We start from the raw sequence: 16,183 nt of genomic DNA, 5'->3' as shown, positions 1-16,183 counted from the left end.
ATTAGAGAATGTAGAAGAATGATTGTTTTGATCATAGTTTCTCTGTTATCTCTCTACCTACAATACAGTCGGTCATGGCATTCTGGACAAAATTAGATCTAACAATAAAAATATTCTCAGATTTGGGTCAGAGAGACAAAATTTAATCAAATGGGGGCTCTAATGTGGACTAAATTATGGTCCTTGATGTGAAAAAGGTTGAGAATCACTGCTCTAACACAACAGTGATGGAACTTATATCCAGTTAAATCTTCTCCTCTGTCTGTTCTGAACAGCCGGTGTCTGGTCGCTCTTTCCTGGGAAAAAATCTTCTGCCGCACAGGAAGTGATGCGTTTTACGTTTCCGGTTTGTTTGGAATAAACAGAAGAAGAAGAACTGGGTAGTTAGCATGAGCAGTGATAGCCACCATGGCTGAACAGACAGAGAGAAGAGAAACTCAAACTGCAGCAACAGAAAATCCAAGCTCCGCCCACACTGTTTGATTGACAGGTGATCTGTGGGAAGAGCAGTGCAGAAACACCACAGTGAGGCTGAGGGACAAAGATGGAGACTGAATAAAAACTAACAAAGGTCTCAGATTTTCACATAATTTTTTTTTTTTTACTTTATCATCCTTTCATTCAGATTTTGTCACATCACAGAATCTCAAAATGAAAAATACCCTCATTCACTAATTAGATTTAGCTGATATATTTAATATTTCATATTTATATTTCATTTTATACTCACTACAGTATAATTACTGTACAGTTTTAAAAAAGTAAATTCACATCTTCTGTCAATCAGGAAAACTGCTTGAAATAAACTGACTTCATCATCAGACTAAGTTCACAATTAGTTTTAAGGATTCTGTGTGATGTGGTAAAATAAAAAAATATATATCATATTGCATTTCAACAATAGATTAGTTGATATATTTCCATTATGCAGATAAAATCAGGGCCGTGCAATCATCTTTTATAGTGACTTTACAGGGACGAACTGAGGAACATGGAGGAATTATTTGGCATGAATACAGTATGCAGTACTGCGTCACGTATTAAGGCAAAGTTAGTACAGATTACATCTTACAAAACACACAGCAGCTGACTTCTTCAGTTTATAAGGAAAGGCCGTTTCACACCGAGAACGAGTCGTGTAAAAACACGCTGCATGGCAATAAAAGAAATAAGAAATTCCACTTTAATCTGATTTTTCACTGCTTAAAATTTGGGTGTAGAAATACCTTGACAATTACAATTAAGACTGATTCGATTTTTTTCAAGATTTGGAGGCAGCTGATGAATCATCGCCTGAATTTTTTTTGTTTTTCATTACCAGTCTGCCCAGTACAGCCACCACAATGTTAAACTGGGAGCTGGTGTTTCCTGCCTTGCTGAACGGCACATCGGCGGCGACTGGGAAAGTGTTTCTCGTTCACTTTCCCTGATGCCGATGTTGGGATTCGAACCGGCGACCGGCATCACACCGGCGTCGCTCAGGTGTGGAGCGGCATCACAGATAATCAGCGTGACATCAGGCAGTACGGCAGCTTTCAATCCCTGAACCGATTGGCTGGGAGTCACAACAGGAGCGCACACGGCACCCAGACATGAATAAATAGACAAACAGGAAATACATGAAACATAAAACCCTACAGCGGGAAGGGAGTGTTCCAAAACTGAAACAGAGATCCACAACTCCTTTCAGTTCAGATATAAAACACACGGTGGATTTACACTCCAGAGTGAAGCGGCTCGTCGGAGGGAAAACACCTCCGGGACTTTCTCTCTCTGTAGATTCATTTCAGTCATCCAGGTAGGAAGGTGTCCAGAAAAACAGAAACAAAATCCAGAGGCTTCAACTCTTCACTTTAAGTCCAGCGGGTTTCGTTTTTATCGGCTAATCCTTTTTTGTCGAGAATCACATTTCTAACACTTTTTGTACAAGGAGCGTAATATTTGCATTTTGAGACATTGTGATCATTTAAAGAAACTTTAGAGATGATGTTGAAGCACAACATCTTCTCTAACTGCAGCACTTCCAACAATCACAATGTCTACTGATTTTGGAGATTCAAATTCACTGCAGGACGTGCAGCAGCTGGACGAGCCGAAGAGAGCGAGATGTGTTTCCTCTGACGAACGGCTGGACGGACGCCGGAGTCTAAAGGTTCTCCTGCTGCGGCGCCTCCTGCTGCGGCGCCTCCTGCTGCGGCGCCTCCTGCTGCTCCTCCACAGCGCTGCGGTCTGAACCCTGCTCAGGCTCAGAGGGGCGGCTGTCATCCTGTCAGAGAGCAACAGTCAATACACAGATCAATATCATCAATATCACATCACTGATCACAACAACAGGCAAACTGTGAACAACCTGTGGAAAATGGTGTGAAAGGTTTGATATGATACGATGCAATATATGATAGAATATATGATACATGATATGATATATGATATACGACATGATATGATATGACACAATATGATAAGATATATGATATGAGATATGATACTAGCTCATTATCCTCTCCTGATACATCTAAAATAATGACAAGCTTTACTTATATGGCATCTTTCATGCACAGTTGTAAAACAAGGTGCTTAACACTGAGACCAAAAAAAATAATAATCTGAAAATGAAAACAAAAATGAAAATGAAAAAAAGATAAATGAACAAACATAAAACACGATGATTAACTGGATATTTGGACCTTTCAACAGATTGTAAAGCTCTCAGGCAAACAATGGCAATTATATCATATGATATATATTATTTTATATTATATTATATTATAGCAGCACTATTGAAAAGTCTATCTAAAAAAAGATTTAAAAAGATTTGTATTTAATTGTCCGTTAACGTGGGTTTTGTCTTGTTATTCCTGCCACACAGTTCAAACATCACAGTGTGTTCAGGCTGCTGCTGAACGGCTTAAAACTAGAGCTGAACTAACGATTATTTTCATTATCGATTAATCTATCGATAATCTAATCAATTAATCAGTGATAATAATAATAATAATAACAACAAATGCCCATAACAAGTTCCCAGAGCCCAAAGTGATTCTTCAGATGTCTTACTGAGTCTGACCAGCTGCCAAAAAACCCAAAGAATTAAATTTATAAAGATATAAAACAGATAAAAGCAGCAAATTGTTACATTTGTGAAGCTGCAACCAGCAAATGTTTGATATTTTTACTTGACAAATGACTAAAACAATTACCTGATTATCACAATGATAACCAATTAATTTTCTGTCAATCGACTGATCGATTAATCAACTAATGCTTAAACACTATGTCATCACATAAAAGACGGACTGTCCAGGGAATGCGTCAGACTCACTCTGTGTTTGAGGTAGGAGAGGTAGGTGTCCCACCCTAAGGTGATGGTGTTGACGTACACAACGCGGTATTTGGGCGAGAGGAAGTAGAAGTTGATCATCTGAGCCGCGGGCCAGACGCACCAGTCGGCCTGCCGGGAGGAAAGACACACATCAGCATAAACAAACGGTCCAGATTACCAGAGCAAACATCATCAAAACCAGGAAGAGAGGAGGAAGCGGCTTCGCCTCGCCGCGGATCCTCGTCTCTCCGGCAGGGAGGTCGACGCCCGACACGAGCCGGACGCCCAGCAGTATCAGCTGTGTACGTCGTGTTTGTTCTGCCGGCTGCTGCTGGCAACCAGCCGAGATCTGGAGGAGAGTCTAAACATCTGGTTAAAATACTGAAGGAGTCTGGAGATTTGAGAGGAAACAAGCAGCTGCTGTGACCGGCAGACTGATGTTTTCATATAAGTTTCCACTCTTTGAGAAATCATTTTCCTGCACTTTAATGATCAAATTATTAATTAATTGTTATTAATTAAGGACACGCTGAGTCTCCAAAGTCTCTAATCGTAGTTTGTAGTGTTCATCACAAAGAGTAAAATCTTTAGTGACGTTATGGCACTGAAAATATTGAATGTTGGCACTAAATAACGCCACCGAGAGTCTCAGTCCTCTAACAAGAGAACTGCAGTGCGATTCGTTAATCCAACCCAACACAAGGGATTATGGGTAGAAGGAGACGGGTGCGGTTCCTCATGCTTGGAAAGCCTGGACTGATGCTCATATTCAGCTGTATCTTTGTGTGTTTTTAACTGGTATGAACACCACAGAAGAAGAGACAGACAAGTCCATCATGCTGGGATAAAGTTACAGGAACTGGAATCAGATTTGTTTTGATTTCTATCCTGCAGGATGACAGGTTAGAACTCTGTCCAATAAAGGAGCCTCTTGTGAGTCATGTGACTTTTGTTTACAAGCCCTGGTTAGCTTGTAATTGGTCAGTGTGAACCTAAATGACCCAAATACAAAAATACAACAAAGTCAACTTTTCCACTCTGGTTCAAATCAGTTCTCAGTCTCGATCTCGTGATGTGACAGGACACGGTGACGATGTTGTGATGTGACAGGACACGGTGACGATGTTGTGATGTGACAGGACACGGTGACGATGTTGTGATGTGACAGGACACGGTGACGATGTTGTGATGTGACAGGACACGGTGACGATGTTGTGATGTGACAGGACACGGTGACGATGTTGTGATGTGACAGGACACGGTGACGATGTTGTGATGTGACAGGACACGGTGACGATGTTGTGATGTGACAGGACACGGTGACGATGTTGTGATGTGACAGGACACGGTGACGATGTTGTGATGTGACAGGACACGGTGACGATGTTGTGATGTGACAGGACACGGTGACGATGTTGTGACGTGACAGGACACGGTGACGATGTTGTGATGTGACAGGACACGGTGACGATGTTGTGATGTGACAGGACACGGTGACGATGTTGTGATGTGACAGGACACGGTGACGATGTTGTGATGTGACAGGACACGGTGACGATGTTGTGATGTGACAGGACACGGTGACGATGTTGTGATGTGACAGGACACGGTGACGCAGCATCAGACCTGCTGACCCGACCCGACACGTGTTCTTACCTTATAAAACTCCCAGAACTTGTCTCTAAACTCCTCCCATCCTTCGGATAACGTGTGTCCCTCCATGAGACCCATACCTGCAGGGGGTAAACAGGGATGTGCGATCAGACGATAAAGGTCAGAGGTCAGAGGAGCGTAAAACTACGATAAAACACAAACCACATTCCCAAAGTGTTTATCACCTCGACTCAGACGAACTCTGATCCACATCCAGCTGCTGACGCACAGCGGCCTCTTACCTCACACACGTCTTCAGGTGAGACCTTTGAGACGTACACTCTGTTTTATGTGTGTGTGTGTGTGTGTGTGTGTGCACTAATACCCTGACAAATGTAGGTGTGTGTGTGTGTGTATATAAAGGGAGGCGCCAATGCCGAAATCAAGACTTCAGCTTGTGCAGAATGCTGCTGCAACAGTGTTTACCAAGACTAAAAAAGAGTCAGCATTCACTACCAGTCAACAGTCTGGACCCACCTGAATGTTCTGTGTTTCTCATTCTCTTAAAGCCATTTTGATCTAAAGGCTTCTGCTTAAATGCTTGAAATGAGTTTCTTAGACAAATATAAATAGTGAAGTTGATCCTATGTATGAATTTCTTTCCAAAGCCTTTTGCCTTTCCATCAAGGCAAAGGGCGGCTACTTTAAAGAATCTAAAATATAAGATAGTTTTGATTTGTTTAACACTTTTTTGGTCGCTGCATAATTCCATTTGTGCTATTTCATAGTTTTGATGTCTTTACTATTATTCTAAAATGTGGAAAATAGTAACAATAAAGAAAAATGTGGTGTGTCCAAACGTTTGACTGGTAGTGTAACCCTACACTGACGTCCCGTCTCTTTCAGAATTGATCTGAAGGTTGTTTTCCTTGTTTTTAAGTCACTTCATGGTTCAGCAGCTGCATATTTATCAGACTGCCTGAAGGAAAATGTTCCAAGTCGCTGCTTAAGATCATCAGAGGCCGGTTTACTGAGCAAACCCAGAGGCTGATTTCTGTTTCTACACAAACAGAATTTGAAACACAAATTCATTAGGCTTCATCTGTAAATAGTTTTAAAAGATTTAAAAAACTAAAACACACTTTTCTAAGCTGGCATTCCAACAGTTGTTTATTTTATCTTCATTTTATTTTGATTATATTATTTCATTTTTTACAATTTTATCATTACTATTTAAATTTTTTTTTTTTTTACTATATTATTACTATTTCACTCTCATTGTTTTTATCTCTTCTGTTGTTTACTTGTTTTAAATGTTGTTTATGTATTTTTACTTCTTTTAATTTTCCATTTGCACTTTTAGCTGCAAATCACGCACGAAAGGTGCTTTACAAATAAAGTTTATTGTTATTATCATTATCATGATTGTTGCCGTGCTGCTGACGTTCACAGCGAAGCTTCACCTCCCTCTCACCTAGGAAGTACCACAGTCCCAGTGTGGGCGAGGCCAGCAGCTGGTCCACCAGGACCTTCTTGCCCACGGTGTTCAGAGCTTTGCCCACGTACATTTTGTCCAGCCAGCCGTACCAGTAGTGCAGCACCGGGCCCATGGAGCAGCCCACCATGAACATCCGACCTGGGGGGAAAACAGAGAGAGAGAGAGAGAGAGAGAGAGAGAGAGAGAGAGAGAGAGAGAGAGAGAGAAGTATGAATGTTAGGAATAATGTGCAGCGAGCCGGTCATTATCACTAAATCAGCCCAGGTGCTTTCCATTATCCTGCTTATCACAGACATTCATCAGCTGATACCAAATATTCATAAAGCCTGTTGCACATTATGCTTAGGTCATTTTCCTTTGTAAGACAGAGAGTATAGAATGTATATAATCCAGTGGCTGCTACAGTGTCTTCTCATTATTTAGAAAGGAAAATATATCATTTTCACTATCAAAAGCTCCCAGCTAGTACTCAATTCTACAGGCTGCATCTTTAAGATGAAAAAGCTGTTTATGCAAAATAAATTCCCTCACATTATCCTTCAGTGACTGCTCTATTTTAGGGCGCAATTTACACAGCCTGGTGCTCCCTGATGTTTCAGTCACCACACAGTGTATAATCTATACACACTACTAATACTCTAGAGGGACATTTATAGTCTGTTATGGACTGTGTGTCTTGTCCTGTCCCATTGTTGTCCCTGTACCAGCTGTCAGTACTGTAGGTGCTGTGAGTCTTTCAGTATCACACTAAACAGATCGATGGGTGGAGCAAGGCGCTAATTGACGCCCATTCATTCCCTGTGTGGCTCAACAGGTGGAGCAAGGCACCAACACTGCCAGGGTTGAGGGTTCAACTCCCACTGAGGCCGCCCACACCCGGGCCCCGTGTCCCACCTGTCCGCCTCCAGTCCCGCTCTCTCCCCGGCTCCCTCCGCCGCTCGCGGCTCTGCTGGAGGAAATCCCCCAGCGCGAGCATCCCGCCGCCGCTCAGCGTGTTGGTGAGCAGCAGGTACCGGCCCTGGAACAACGGCTTGCAGGAGAAGGAGATGCGGACCAGGAACTCTTTACCCGCCCGGGGAAGCATGGTGTCCGGCCTGCAGACCGCCTGCTGTCATCTGCGGGAGGAAAAATGACGCCGTCGGCTCACAAAACAGAGAGTCTGCCGGCAGGAAGAGTTGATAACAAACTGAGAAGGTTCAAAGTCTCTCTGATGCAGCTAGCTAGCTTAACTAGCTCACTGACATTGACCGGTGCTAGTTAGCCGTTAGCTAACAGGCTAACAGGCTGAATTAAAGCAGGAATAACGGCTCGGCTCCTCTGGATTTGTCACCGGAGAGAACAGCTTAGCGTATCGTTTTAGATTTAGTACAATACGAGCGATGACAGTGAGATATTTTACACGAAATCAAACATTTAATTTGACAATGAACTCTGTATAACATGTAACGCCACACGCAACAAACCAACGAGAGCAGAAAAGACGATTTGAAGAAGTAGATTTACAGGAAAAAGATGTTTGACTGCCCTCTGCTGGCCTGGAGGCGCTGCTGTCAGACCCGAGTACTGCAACCACATCCCAAATTACATCTAATAATAATAATAACTTCATTTTTATTGCACCGTTCATACGCAGAATGCAACTCAAAGTGCTTTACATAAAATAAACGGACAAGATCAAAAACTCAAGCAAAAGCAAGACATAATTTTTGTAGTAAAATGACAGTAGGGATATATTTCACATTCTTCTCCTTAACAAATAACCTGACATACGTGGTTTGTACAGCACCAGATATTCTTTCATGTAATCTTTGCATCGTTAGTAAACTCAGCAACAGACTTTAGGATCAAACCTCAACAAAATAATCAGCTTATGACATTCCTATAATATTCCTATATGTACTATGTACCGTATGTGGTACTCAATAGTAAGTTTATAGTGACTTATAATATTTTATAGTATTTTTATATTTCCTATAGTGTCACTATAATTTTCCTATACTATTCCTATAGGGGCCTACAGTGTATCATGGTACAAAGTAAGTTTATTGTGACTTTATTACGTTTTTTTAACCCCTGTGATATTACTATATTATTCCTATAGTACTCCTATAGTAACTTTTAGTTTTGCTGTGATATATATACAGTATTCTCTAAAAGAAACATTATTTTATTGTTTCTACTGAGGTAACTAGCAGGTTAGCGCAGTGCTCGGCTCGCGCTGGGGTTATTGATGACTTCCTGACTGCTCTGATCAATAATTCAGTCTCTCCGGCAGCCTGTTAAATATTGAATGGCAGTTTGAATATTTCGGGGCGGGTCTTGCGGTGCGGCTCCGGATTCGCGTGTTGAGCTGTCAATCATCCGCACGGTCAGCGAGAGCCCGCCCTCTGGGTCGTGCATTGTCAATCAAATGACGTCGGCATTTCTGGCTGCGTCAAGTGTGCTGGAGTGAGCCAGTTAAATACCGGAAGGGAGGTGATTCTGCTTTCTGTATGCAGTGTTGGGCTTGTTATTAAAATAAATAAAAATTAATAAATAAATGTTTCTCATTAGTCTTTACTCATTTCAACCTGTCCAGGTAGATGTTGTTACATCACATCCTGTGTATTAGAAAATGATTTATTCTTTTTATTTATTTGTTCACATTTTCTCTTTATTGCTTACATTTTAATAGCTTGTAAAACACTTTGTAATACTGTTTTGATATTTTCTCTTTGAATAAAGATTATTATCATTATTATTATTATTATTATTATTATTATTGTTATTATTCGTATTATTATGTTACTTTACTTGTTACTTCCTCTGAACATTAAATTGGTACCTTTCAATTACCTTTACATTAAAATCCATTGATCTTGTTTAACTGGGTGAAGCCACAGTAGAGGGAATATTTCCACCAGAGGAAGTCAACTCTTCTAACATTTCTCATCTAAGCTCCATCACTGTGAGAAGAAAACGATTAATTATGACCAGAATGGATCAGATGAGTTGTAATGGGTGAGATTTAGATTATGGATAATTCAACTTCAATATGACACTTAAAAGGGGGATAACAACAGTAACAGCTTATTCATTTATTGGTAACTGTAATATTATTATTTCAACTGAAATAGTATTTCATTACATCACTCATCACTGGGAAAAGTACTGTAACATTTCTAACAGTAACATAACACTACCTGTTTCTGTTTGTATTAATATAAGCTATGCTGTAAAAAAGACATTTTGGGGAAAAGAAAACAATTTTATTTTGATTTTATGTTCAACTGTACTTCTTGAATTTTCTTCGAATTAGGATTCCTCCTTATTTTTTGTATTTTCACTGGGGTATCTTGTATTACTCCAAAAAAAAAAAAAAAAATTGCAACACTCTAATGAATAGAGCTTTTATTTTGGAACTCATGACCGGAAGTTATATTTTAGAATCTGTCTAGCTTGACTTCGGCGGTGTTTCTGCGGGTGCTGGACGCTTTGCGAGAGGAGACGGACAGAAATCTATAAAGGTGGGATATCAGCCTTTATTAATCTATTTTTTATTTACAAAAAGTCTCACATCTCCTGTTTATTACCGCTGCTGTTTAAATCTCCAGCCTGTCTGTGTTTATTCAGGTGAATTTATTAGAATAAAGGACCAACCTTCATTTGACATAAGATGCTCGGTCTGGAGAAACAGCTGCGTTCACTGTGGAAACCGTAAAGCTGCTAGAAATTTAAAAATATATATATATTATCTGTGTAAATATGAAGTGTGCTGCTGTTTTAATGGATTATTGAACTGATCCCAGGCCGGTTTGACCCGGAGTTATTTATAGGCCTGTCCGCTCAGCCCGGCCAGCCGAGGAAAAATGGGTCTAAATGGGTCTGGAGGAGGAAAAATATAATTAATACAGAATCACATAGAAGCAGAAGCCCGTTCACACAGCAGGCTGGAATAGCTTACAGTCATATAGTAAATATTACTATTCAAATATCAGGGATATTATAAGAATATTATAGTGATTCTATGGTAGAAATTACCATAAAGAAAGATATGATCACTACTGCTCACCACTGAGTACCATAGTCCCTATAGGAATATTATAGGACTAGGCCTATTATAGGAATATTATAGGAGTATTATAAGAATATTAGGCTAGGCTATATGGTAGGCGGAGCTAGCATATGGAAGATTCAGTGTGTTTCTGTAGTAAAACCTGACATAAAACAACATTTGGTCGACTGAATGTGTGTGTGTGTGTGTGTGTGTGTGTGTGTGTGTGTGTGTGTGTGTATGTGTGTGTGTGTGTGTGTGTGTGTGCCCCACACTGCAACACATTTCACATCAGATTATCTTTTGAAATATGTTTCAGAATATACAGAAAATGGCCATAAAATGTATTTGCACATATAGATGACATTCATTCATTCATTCATTCATTCATTCATTCATTCTATTTGTTAAATATATTGTGACTGCTCCTATATATTTTGGATACGATAGGCTAAATGTTAACAGCATATTGGAGGAAAATATATTTTTCCAGTGTACAAAATATAATATGAATGGATATCGTCTGCATGCACAAATACATTACATTTTGGCTAGTTTTTGTATTTTTTGAAACGTATTCTGTAGTATGTGAAATGTGTGTGTGTGTGTGTGTGTGTGTTTGTCAGAGAAAGAGAGAGAGATAGTTCACCTAACCGTTTCAAAGCTTTGGTAGTAATATAATATTGTAATATTGTTTAATAATGTAATATTTTGTTCAGGTTGGTGTCGGACAGATCTAGTGTTTAAATCCTTCAGAGTTCAGACAGACACTCAGGCAGCGACTTTATTCACCTGAGGTCTGATAGTGAGGAGTGAGCAGACAGTCTGCAGGATCTCCACCTGCTGACAGGATGTTCTCACTGTTCACACCTGAGGGGGAAACACACACCTGTCTGCCTCTGGAGGGGAAAACACACATTTCTGCTGCGGTTCAGGCTGTCTGACTCATATCAGATATCAGTCAGTCAGAGTCTCCTCCTCTGATCTGATGGAGGTTCCTCCTGAACAGAAAAACACACCTGACATTTGATTTCAGTGGAGAGTTTTAGTGTCCCATGATGGTCTGAATGCTGTTTCTTCTGGAAGAAACACTGAATACTTGGAATTTTGTGGTATGAAAATAATCAAATATTTAATATCGGCACAAAATTTAGGTTATCGGCAGCTTCAATACAAACGAAAATATCAGCCTTGAAAAATATCAGTCAAACCTGACTACCAACACTGTTGTGTTAAAGAGAAACTAAACTCCAAACCAGATCTGAGTCGAGGCTGACATCTGATGGTAAACAGCATGCTGCTCAAATGGCCATCTGCTATTGGCTGATCTTTGGTGCCAGGTGATGATGTCACCAGCTGTTGTACTCTATAGAAGGTGACGTCAGATTTGGGTTTGGGGTTTAGTTCCTCTTTAATCTGTGTTGTTACTAACATGTTATTAACATGTATGTTGTGTCGAACAGTAACAGAAATGTGTGAAACTGGACAGCAGGATGTCAGATGTCTTTACTGCTGGAAAGAGAAACATTTACATTTTCAACAAAGTTTGTAGAATATCACCGCCACAATCTTCTGTTTCTACCCCCAAACCCTCCACTATACTGCAAGAACCATTCATTACTTCAAGAACTGTTTTTAGCTCAAGAACCATTTGAAAAGGTTCTTTACTGAACCAGTTCGGTCCACCAAGAACAATCTTGAAAAAGGTCCTTTAGAGAACCTTTTATCTTCAAAGAACCATAAGTGGAGCCTCAAAGAAACATTTTTTGTGTCACCTTTGGGGATTAAAACTTTAAAGAACCTTGGTCTTAAAGGTTCTTTGTGGAACCAGAAATGGTTCTTCTATGGCATCATTCTGAAGAGCCATTTTCAGTCTGAGTTGACGCCTTTATTTTTCCTGTACCATGAAATAAAGGGAAAAAAGGATTAAAGAAGCAGGCGAACATTGAAGAAGTGAGTAGAAACTGAATCTGTGATAAACTGAGTGCAGTGCAGCAGGAGAGTCTGCCGCCTCACTGCAGCACCTTCATCCATCCTGAACAGATCCCAGATCAGATCAGATCCCAGATCAGATCCGGCCGGTCCCCTCTCTGTTCCCTCCAGCCTGTAGAGAAAAGGAGGAGATGCTATTTTTAGCCTCCTCGTCTCATCTGCATCCCTCTGCTTCCTAGAAAAGGAGGCACGTGATTGGAGGAAAGGGAAAAATGCCGTCTCAGGCGATCTGGAGGAGAGCAGGAGGCAGCGACACAAAACACTGCTGCTGTGCTTTAAGACCAGAGCAAACATCAGCTTCACAGTGCAGTCAGTGTTTCTGCAGAGGAAACAGAACTGGGATCAGTTTAGAGAGCGATGTGTTACAGAGACGCTGAGCTGAAGGGTCGGAGTGATTTAAGGGTTTATTTTGGCCTTTAAAGGACAATTCCAGTGATTTTTTTTACATTTTCCGTCCCTTTAATGTTAATTGTGGCAGTTTTTACAGGCGTGTAACTAGAGCTGGGTGATATGGTTGAAATCAATATCATGATAATCATAAGGATTTTTTTTCAATACCAATATACAGTCACAATATCACAATCTGGCTCATGTATGCAGAATCACATGTTAAATAATCAAATTCGTGTTCATCCCATTGAACCGAATGGTAATGTTAGATGTGATGTCAGACAAAACTGAAATTTTCAAATAATATTCTTTAAATGTTTAATACCTCATTTTGTCAAGAGTTTTAAAATAACATCAGCTTGTTCTCATCAGTTCAGACAGCAGAATTGTGTCTCAAACTCACAAGATTCATATGATTCAATAAATCGGCATAAATCGACAAAGAATTTAAAAGAAAAAAATTGGTGTGATATAGGATGAGCTTACAGTGTGATTTTCTGAGCTGGTCTGGGATCAGCTGTGGATCAGCTGTCTGATCCTGATTAAATGAACCTGAGTAGCACTTCGCTGCGGATCAATCCAGCTCCTGTGAGACGTCAATCTCCTTAAAGTGACGGCTTTAGAGCGCAGACTGATGATGTCACCGCCCTGCTCAGCCTCACTCTGCTGATTGGCTTAGGATGGAAAAAAAAGAACAAAAACCTTCTGGCTCTTGACCAGAAGGTTCCAGGTCTGAATCCCCAAAAACCAGCCGGGATGCTTAGCAAAACCTCCTTGGATAGATTATAGTAAAAAATGATATGGAACTGCTTTATTGACGGAGATGAGTTTTTAGAGATACTCACGTTTGACAAATTAATATATTGATGATGATGAAACTTTGTTGATCCTCAAGGAGAAATCAGGCTGTTTCTGCAGCAAAAGTAACAGGATTCAGGAGGGAAAAAGACAAATAGGATATAAACACAAAAATAGAATATGAAATAAGCAATAAAAACAGGAGAAATAATTTAAAAAATACAGCAATAAAGCAATATAAAAGAATGTAAACAGCTGTGGTGACAACTTAAACATGTTAAAGCTCCATATCCTCCACTCTCCAGAGTTTTATTTTGTGTCTTTCTGTCCATTCAAAGCTGTGTGTGTGGTGTCATGAACCAAAAACACTCTCAATCCATTTCTCCACGTTCATTTTCCAGCATCTCTCTGAGCCTTACCAAGAACAGGCCGTTTCTGTCGCCGTGTCTTTAAGGCTCATTAATATTAACGACCCCTCTGTTCCGATTGGCTAACCGTTTCGAGAGTGAAACGTGAGACGCCGCGGCCCGGCGGCTACAGGTAGGGAAAACTCTCCGGTAATAAACGATGACGACCGCTCGACCGCTTTGAAAAAAACACTTTGTTAGTCTATTATTTCTTACAGAAATGATAATGAGCGAACCTTTGTGACGCCACAAAGTTACGGAAGTCCAAACGGCTCGTTTAGAGGCTCGCTTTTCTAATATGGATTGTGTGGATTTAGTTTTGATACTTTCACCATGTTTAGATACACATCCAACTCCTTTATCATCACAGAGGAGAGGGGAGTCCTGCCTTACACCATGTGACCTTTAAGTAGACAGACAGATAGATAGATAGGTTGGTTGGTTGGTTGGTTGATTGGTTGATTGATTGATTGATCTTTATTGTCCACTACATTACATACAATTGAAAATTGTCTTTGGCACTCCAGCAACAAAAATCCAACAACACATCAGACTTTAGAGATTAGATGTAAAGATTAAGTTACATTTGTTACTGCAGTTAGTTACACTTGTTACCAGAGGTGGGGACTTGAGTCACATGACTTGGACTCGAGTCAGACTCGAGTCACAATCTGAATTGCTTGAGACTTGACTTGATGCATGAAGAGAAGACTTGAGACTTGACTTGACTTGGGTTCTGGTGACTTGGGACTTGACTCTGACTTGTACTTTGATGACTTGAAAAGGTTTCTAAAGTCTTGACTTGAGATCTTGTGTTTGTGTAAATGACAGATTGAAAGTGATGAGATTTGTTTAAGATATTAAATTGATACTGGACTCTTGATTTGTTCTGACTTGACTTGCTGTTCTACATTTAGACTTGAGACTTGACACGTCACACCTCTGCTTGTTACATACAGATGTTACTTGCATGTAAATCGCATTGCAGTTACATTGAATGTACTTCATATGATTTTTTTAAACCATTAGTTATAGTAAAGCCTGAGTTGATCCTGACTTGTGTCAGTTTGCAGCAGCAGACTGCAGGCGGAGAGACATTTGCTTAACGGGAATCTGTTAATTACTGTGAGATTAAACTCTCTGTAAGCTGCTCTATCAAATTAGTGAGCGAGCGAAGGTTAAAGCAGCGGTTCTGACAGAGCGACTCTCTGAGGCGAAGTTTCATCTCCGGACAGCCTCTCCTGAAACTGATAATGTGATCCAGTCTGAGGTGATCCAGACGGTCACAGTGGCTGCTGGTTTTTAATCTCCCAGGATGGCTGCTGTTAACAGCCGTCACTTTTATTTAAGGCACTCAGCTGAAACTTTCATCCAGACTGACTTACAGCGAGTGCAGCGGCAGAACAGGCCCAAATTCCTAGATCACAAATATTATAAGAAACCCGCAGTGAGAAGGTCAAGGGTCACAGCGGCAGTGCCCAAAAGGTGTGAGGAAACAAATAAGAGTTTAGGACAGAAGAGGAATGATTTTTTTAAACATGAGACAAAAGCATGTAAGTAACGGAGGCTCCTGACTGTCAATCAGTTCAGAGCAAGAGTTCGACTTAAATTGACTTTGAAGCTAACTGGCAATTATCTGATGGTACGTTTGAAACTTGGTCTTCTTGCTGTAAAACTCTCAGCTCAGTGACTTGCTGTGAGTCGCTTTATACAGAAGCTAGTCCGACGGTCACAGCAAAATGGCCGCCTCTCCGACCGTCCGGGAACGTTGATTTGAATGAGAAAGACCGTTCTATCCATTCAAGTTCTGTGACTGAGACTCTCGGTGTCGTTATTTGGTGCCACCAGAGTTCAAAGGTCATCATTCTCACCTGGACAAACCAGCCAACTAAAGGAGGAAACACTGCAGAGTTCAGATAAACCGATCAGAACATGCTGGCTGTGAACGCAGCCAACTGATCATTCATTTTGGACTGAATTCATTTTAATTTTTCACTTTCATTTAAATTTAAACTAGCATGGTTCGTCTTATTTGAACCAAATTTAGGTACAAAGATGTAAAGATGTGTGATCGCAGGATAAAAGTTGTACTTGGCAGTCTGAGTGTTGTTGTCTTCAGACAGACAGATCAAGCCCAGCCAAAGCCTTTG

The 16,183-nt window shown here is 40.5% G+C and overlaps 2 protein-coding genes across 2 annotated transcripts in view; one reads left to right on the top strand and one right to left on the bottom strand.

Annotated features, from left to right (window-relative positions):
• Nucleotides 1-666: 666 nt before the first annotated feature.
• mpv17l2 (MPV17 mitochondrial inner membrane protein like 2) lies at nt 667-7,851 on the bottom strand. The gene is made up of 5 exons (XM_071917252.2): nt 7,308-7,851; nt 6,390-6,551; nt 4,979-5,055; nt 3,323-3,451; nt 667-2,266 (listed from the first exon to the last, which is right to left on the bottom strand). The coding sequence occupies exons 1-5, from the start codon at nt 7,495-7,497 to the stop codon at nt 2,147-2,149; spliced, it is 678 nt and encodes a 225-aa protein (XP_071773353.2). The 5' UTR covers nt 7,498-7,851; the 3' UTR covers nt 667-2,146.
• Nucleotides 7,852-9,868: 2,017 nt separating this feature from the next.
• Nucleotides 9,869-16,183, top strand: part of rab3ab (RAB3A, member RAS oncogene family, b) — a 25,499-nt gene continuing 19,184 nt past the window's right edge. Inside the window, exon 1 of the mRNA XM_071917254.2 lies at nt 9,869-9,919. The gene's annotated coding sequence lies outside the window, so the exon portion shown is untranslated. The remainder of the gene's footprint in view (nt 9,920-16,183) is intronic.

The sequence above is a fragment of the Centroberyx gerrardi genome, chromosome 9 (genome assembly GCF_048128805.1).
Source record: "Centroberyx gerrardi isolate f3 chromosome 9, fCenGer3.hap1.cur.20231027, whole genome shotgun sequence".
Lineage (NCBI taxonomy): Eukaryota > Metazoa > Chordata > Actinopteri > Beryciformes > Berycidae > Centroberyx > Centroberyx gerrardi.
The sequence above is the reverse complement of the archived record's forward strand: the minus strand, read 5'-3'. Positions and strand labels throughout refer to the sequence as shown.

What these genes read in the sequence shown, in the direction of transcription:
- mpv17l2 (XM_071917252.2), bottom strand. Translation starts at nt 7,497, where the DNA reads ATGCTTCCCCGGGCGGGTAAAGAGTTCCTGGTCCGCATCTCCTTCTCC. An exon ending in GGGACTGTGGTACTTCCTAG is followed by an intron (nt 5,056 to 6,389) that starts GTGAGAGGGAGG and finishes TACCCCCTGCAG; the next exon opens with GTATGGGTCTCATGGAGGGA. An exon ending in TCTCCTACCTCAAACACAGA is followed by an intron (nt 2,267 to 3,322) that starts GTGAGTCTGACG and finishes GCTCTCTGACAG; the next exon opens with GATGACAGCCGCCCCTCTGA.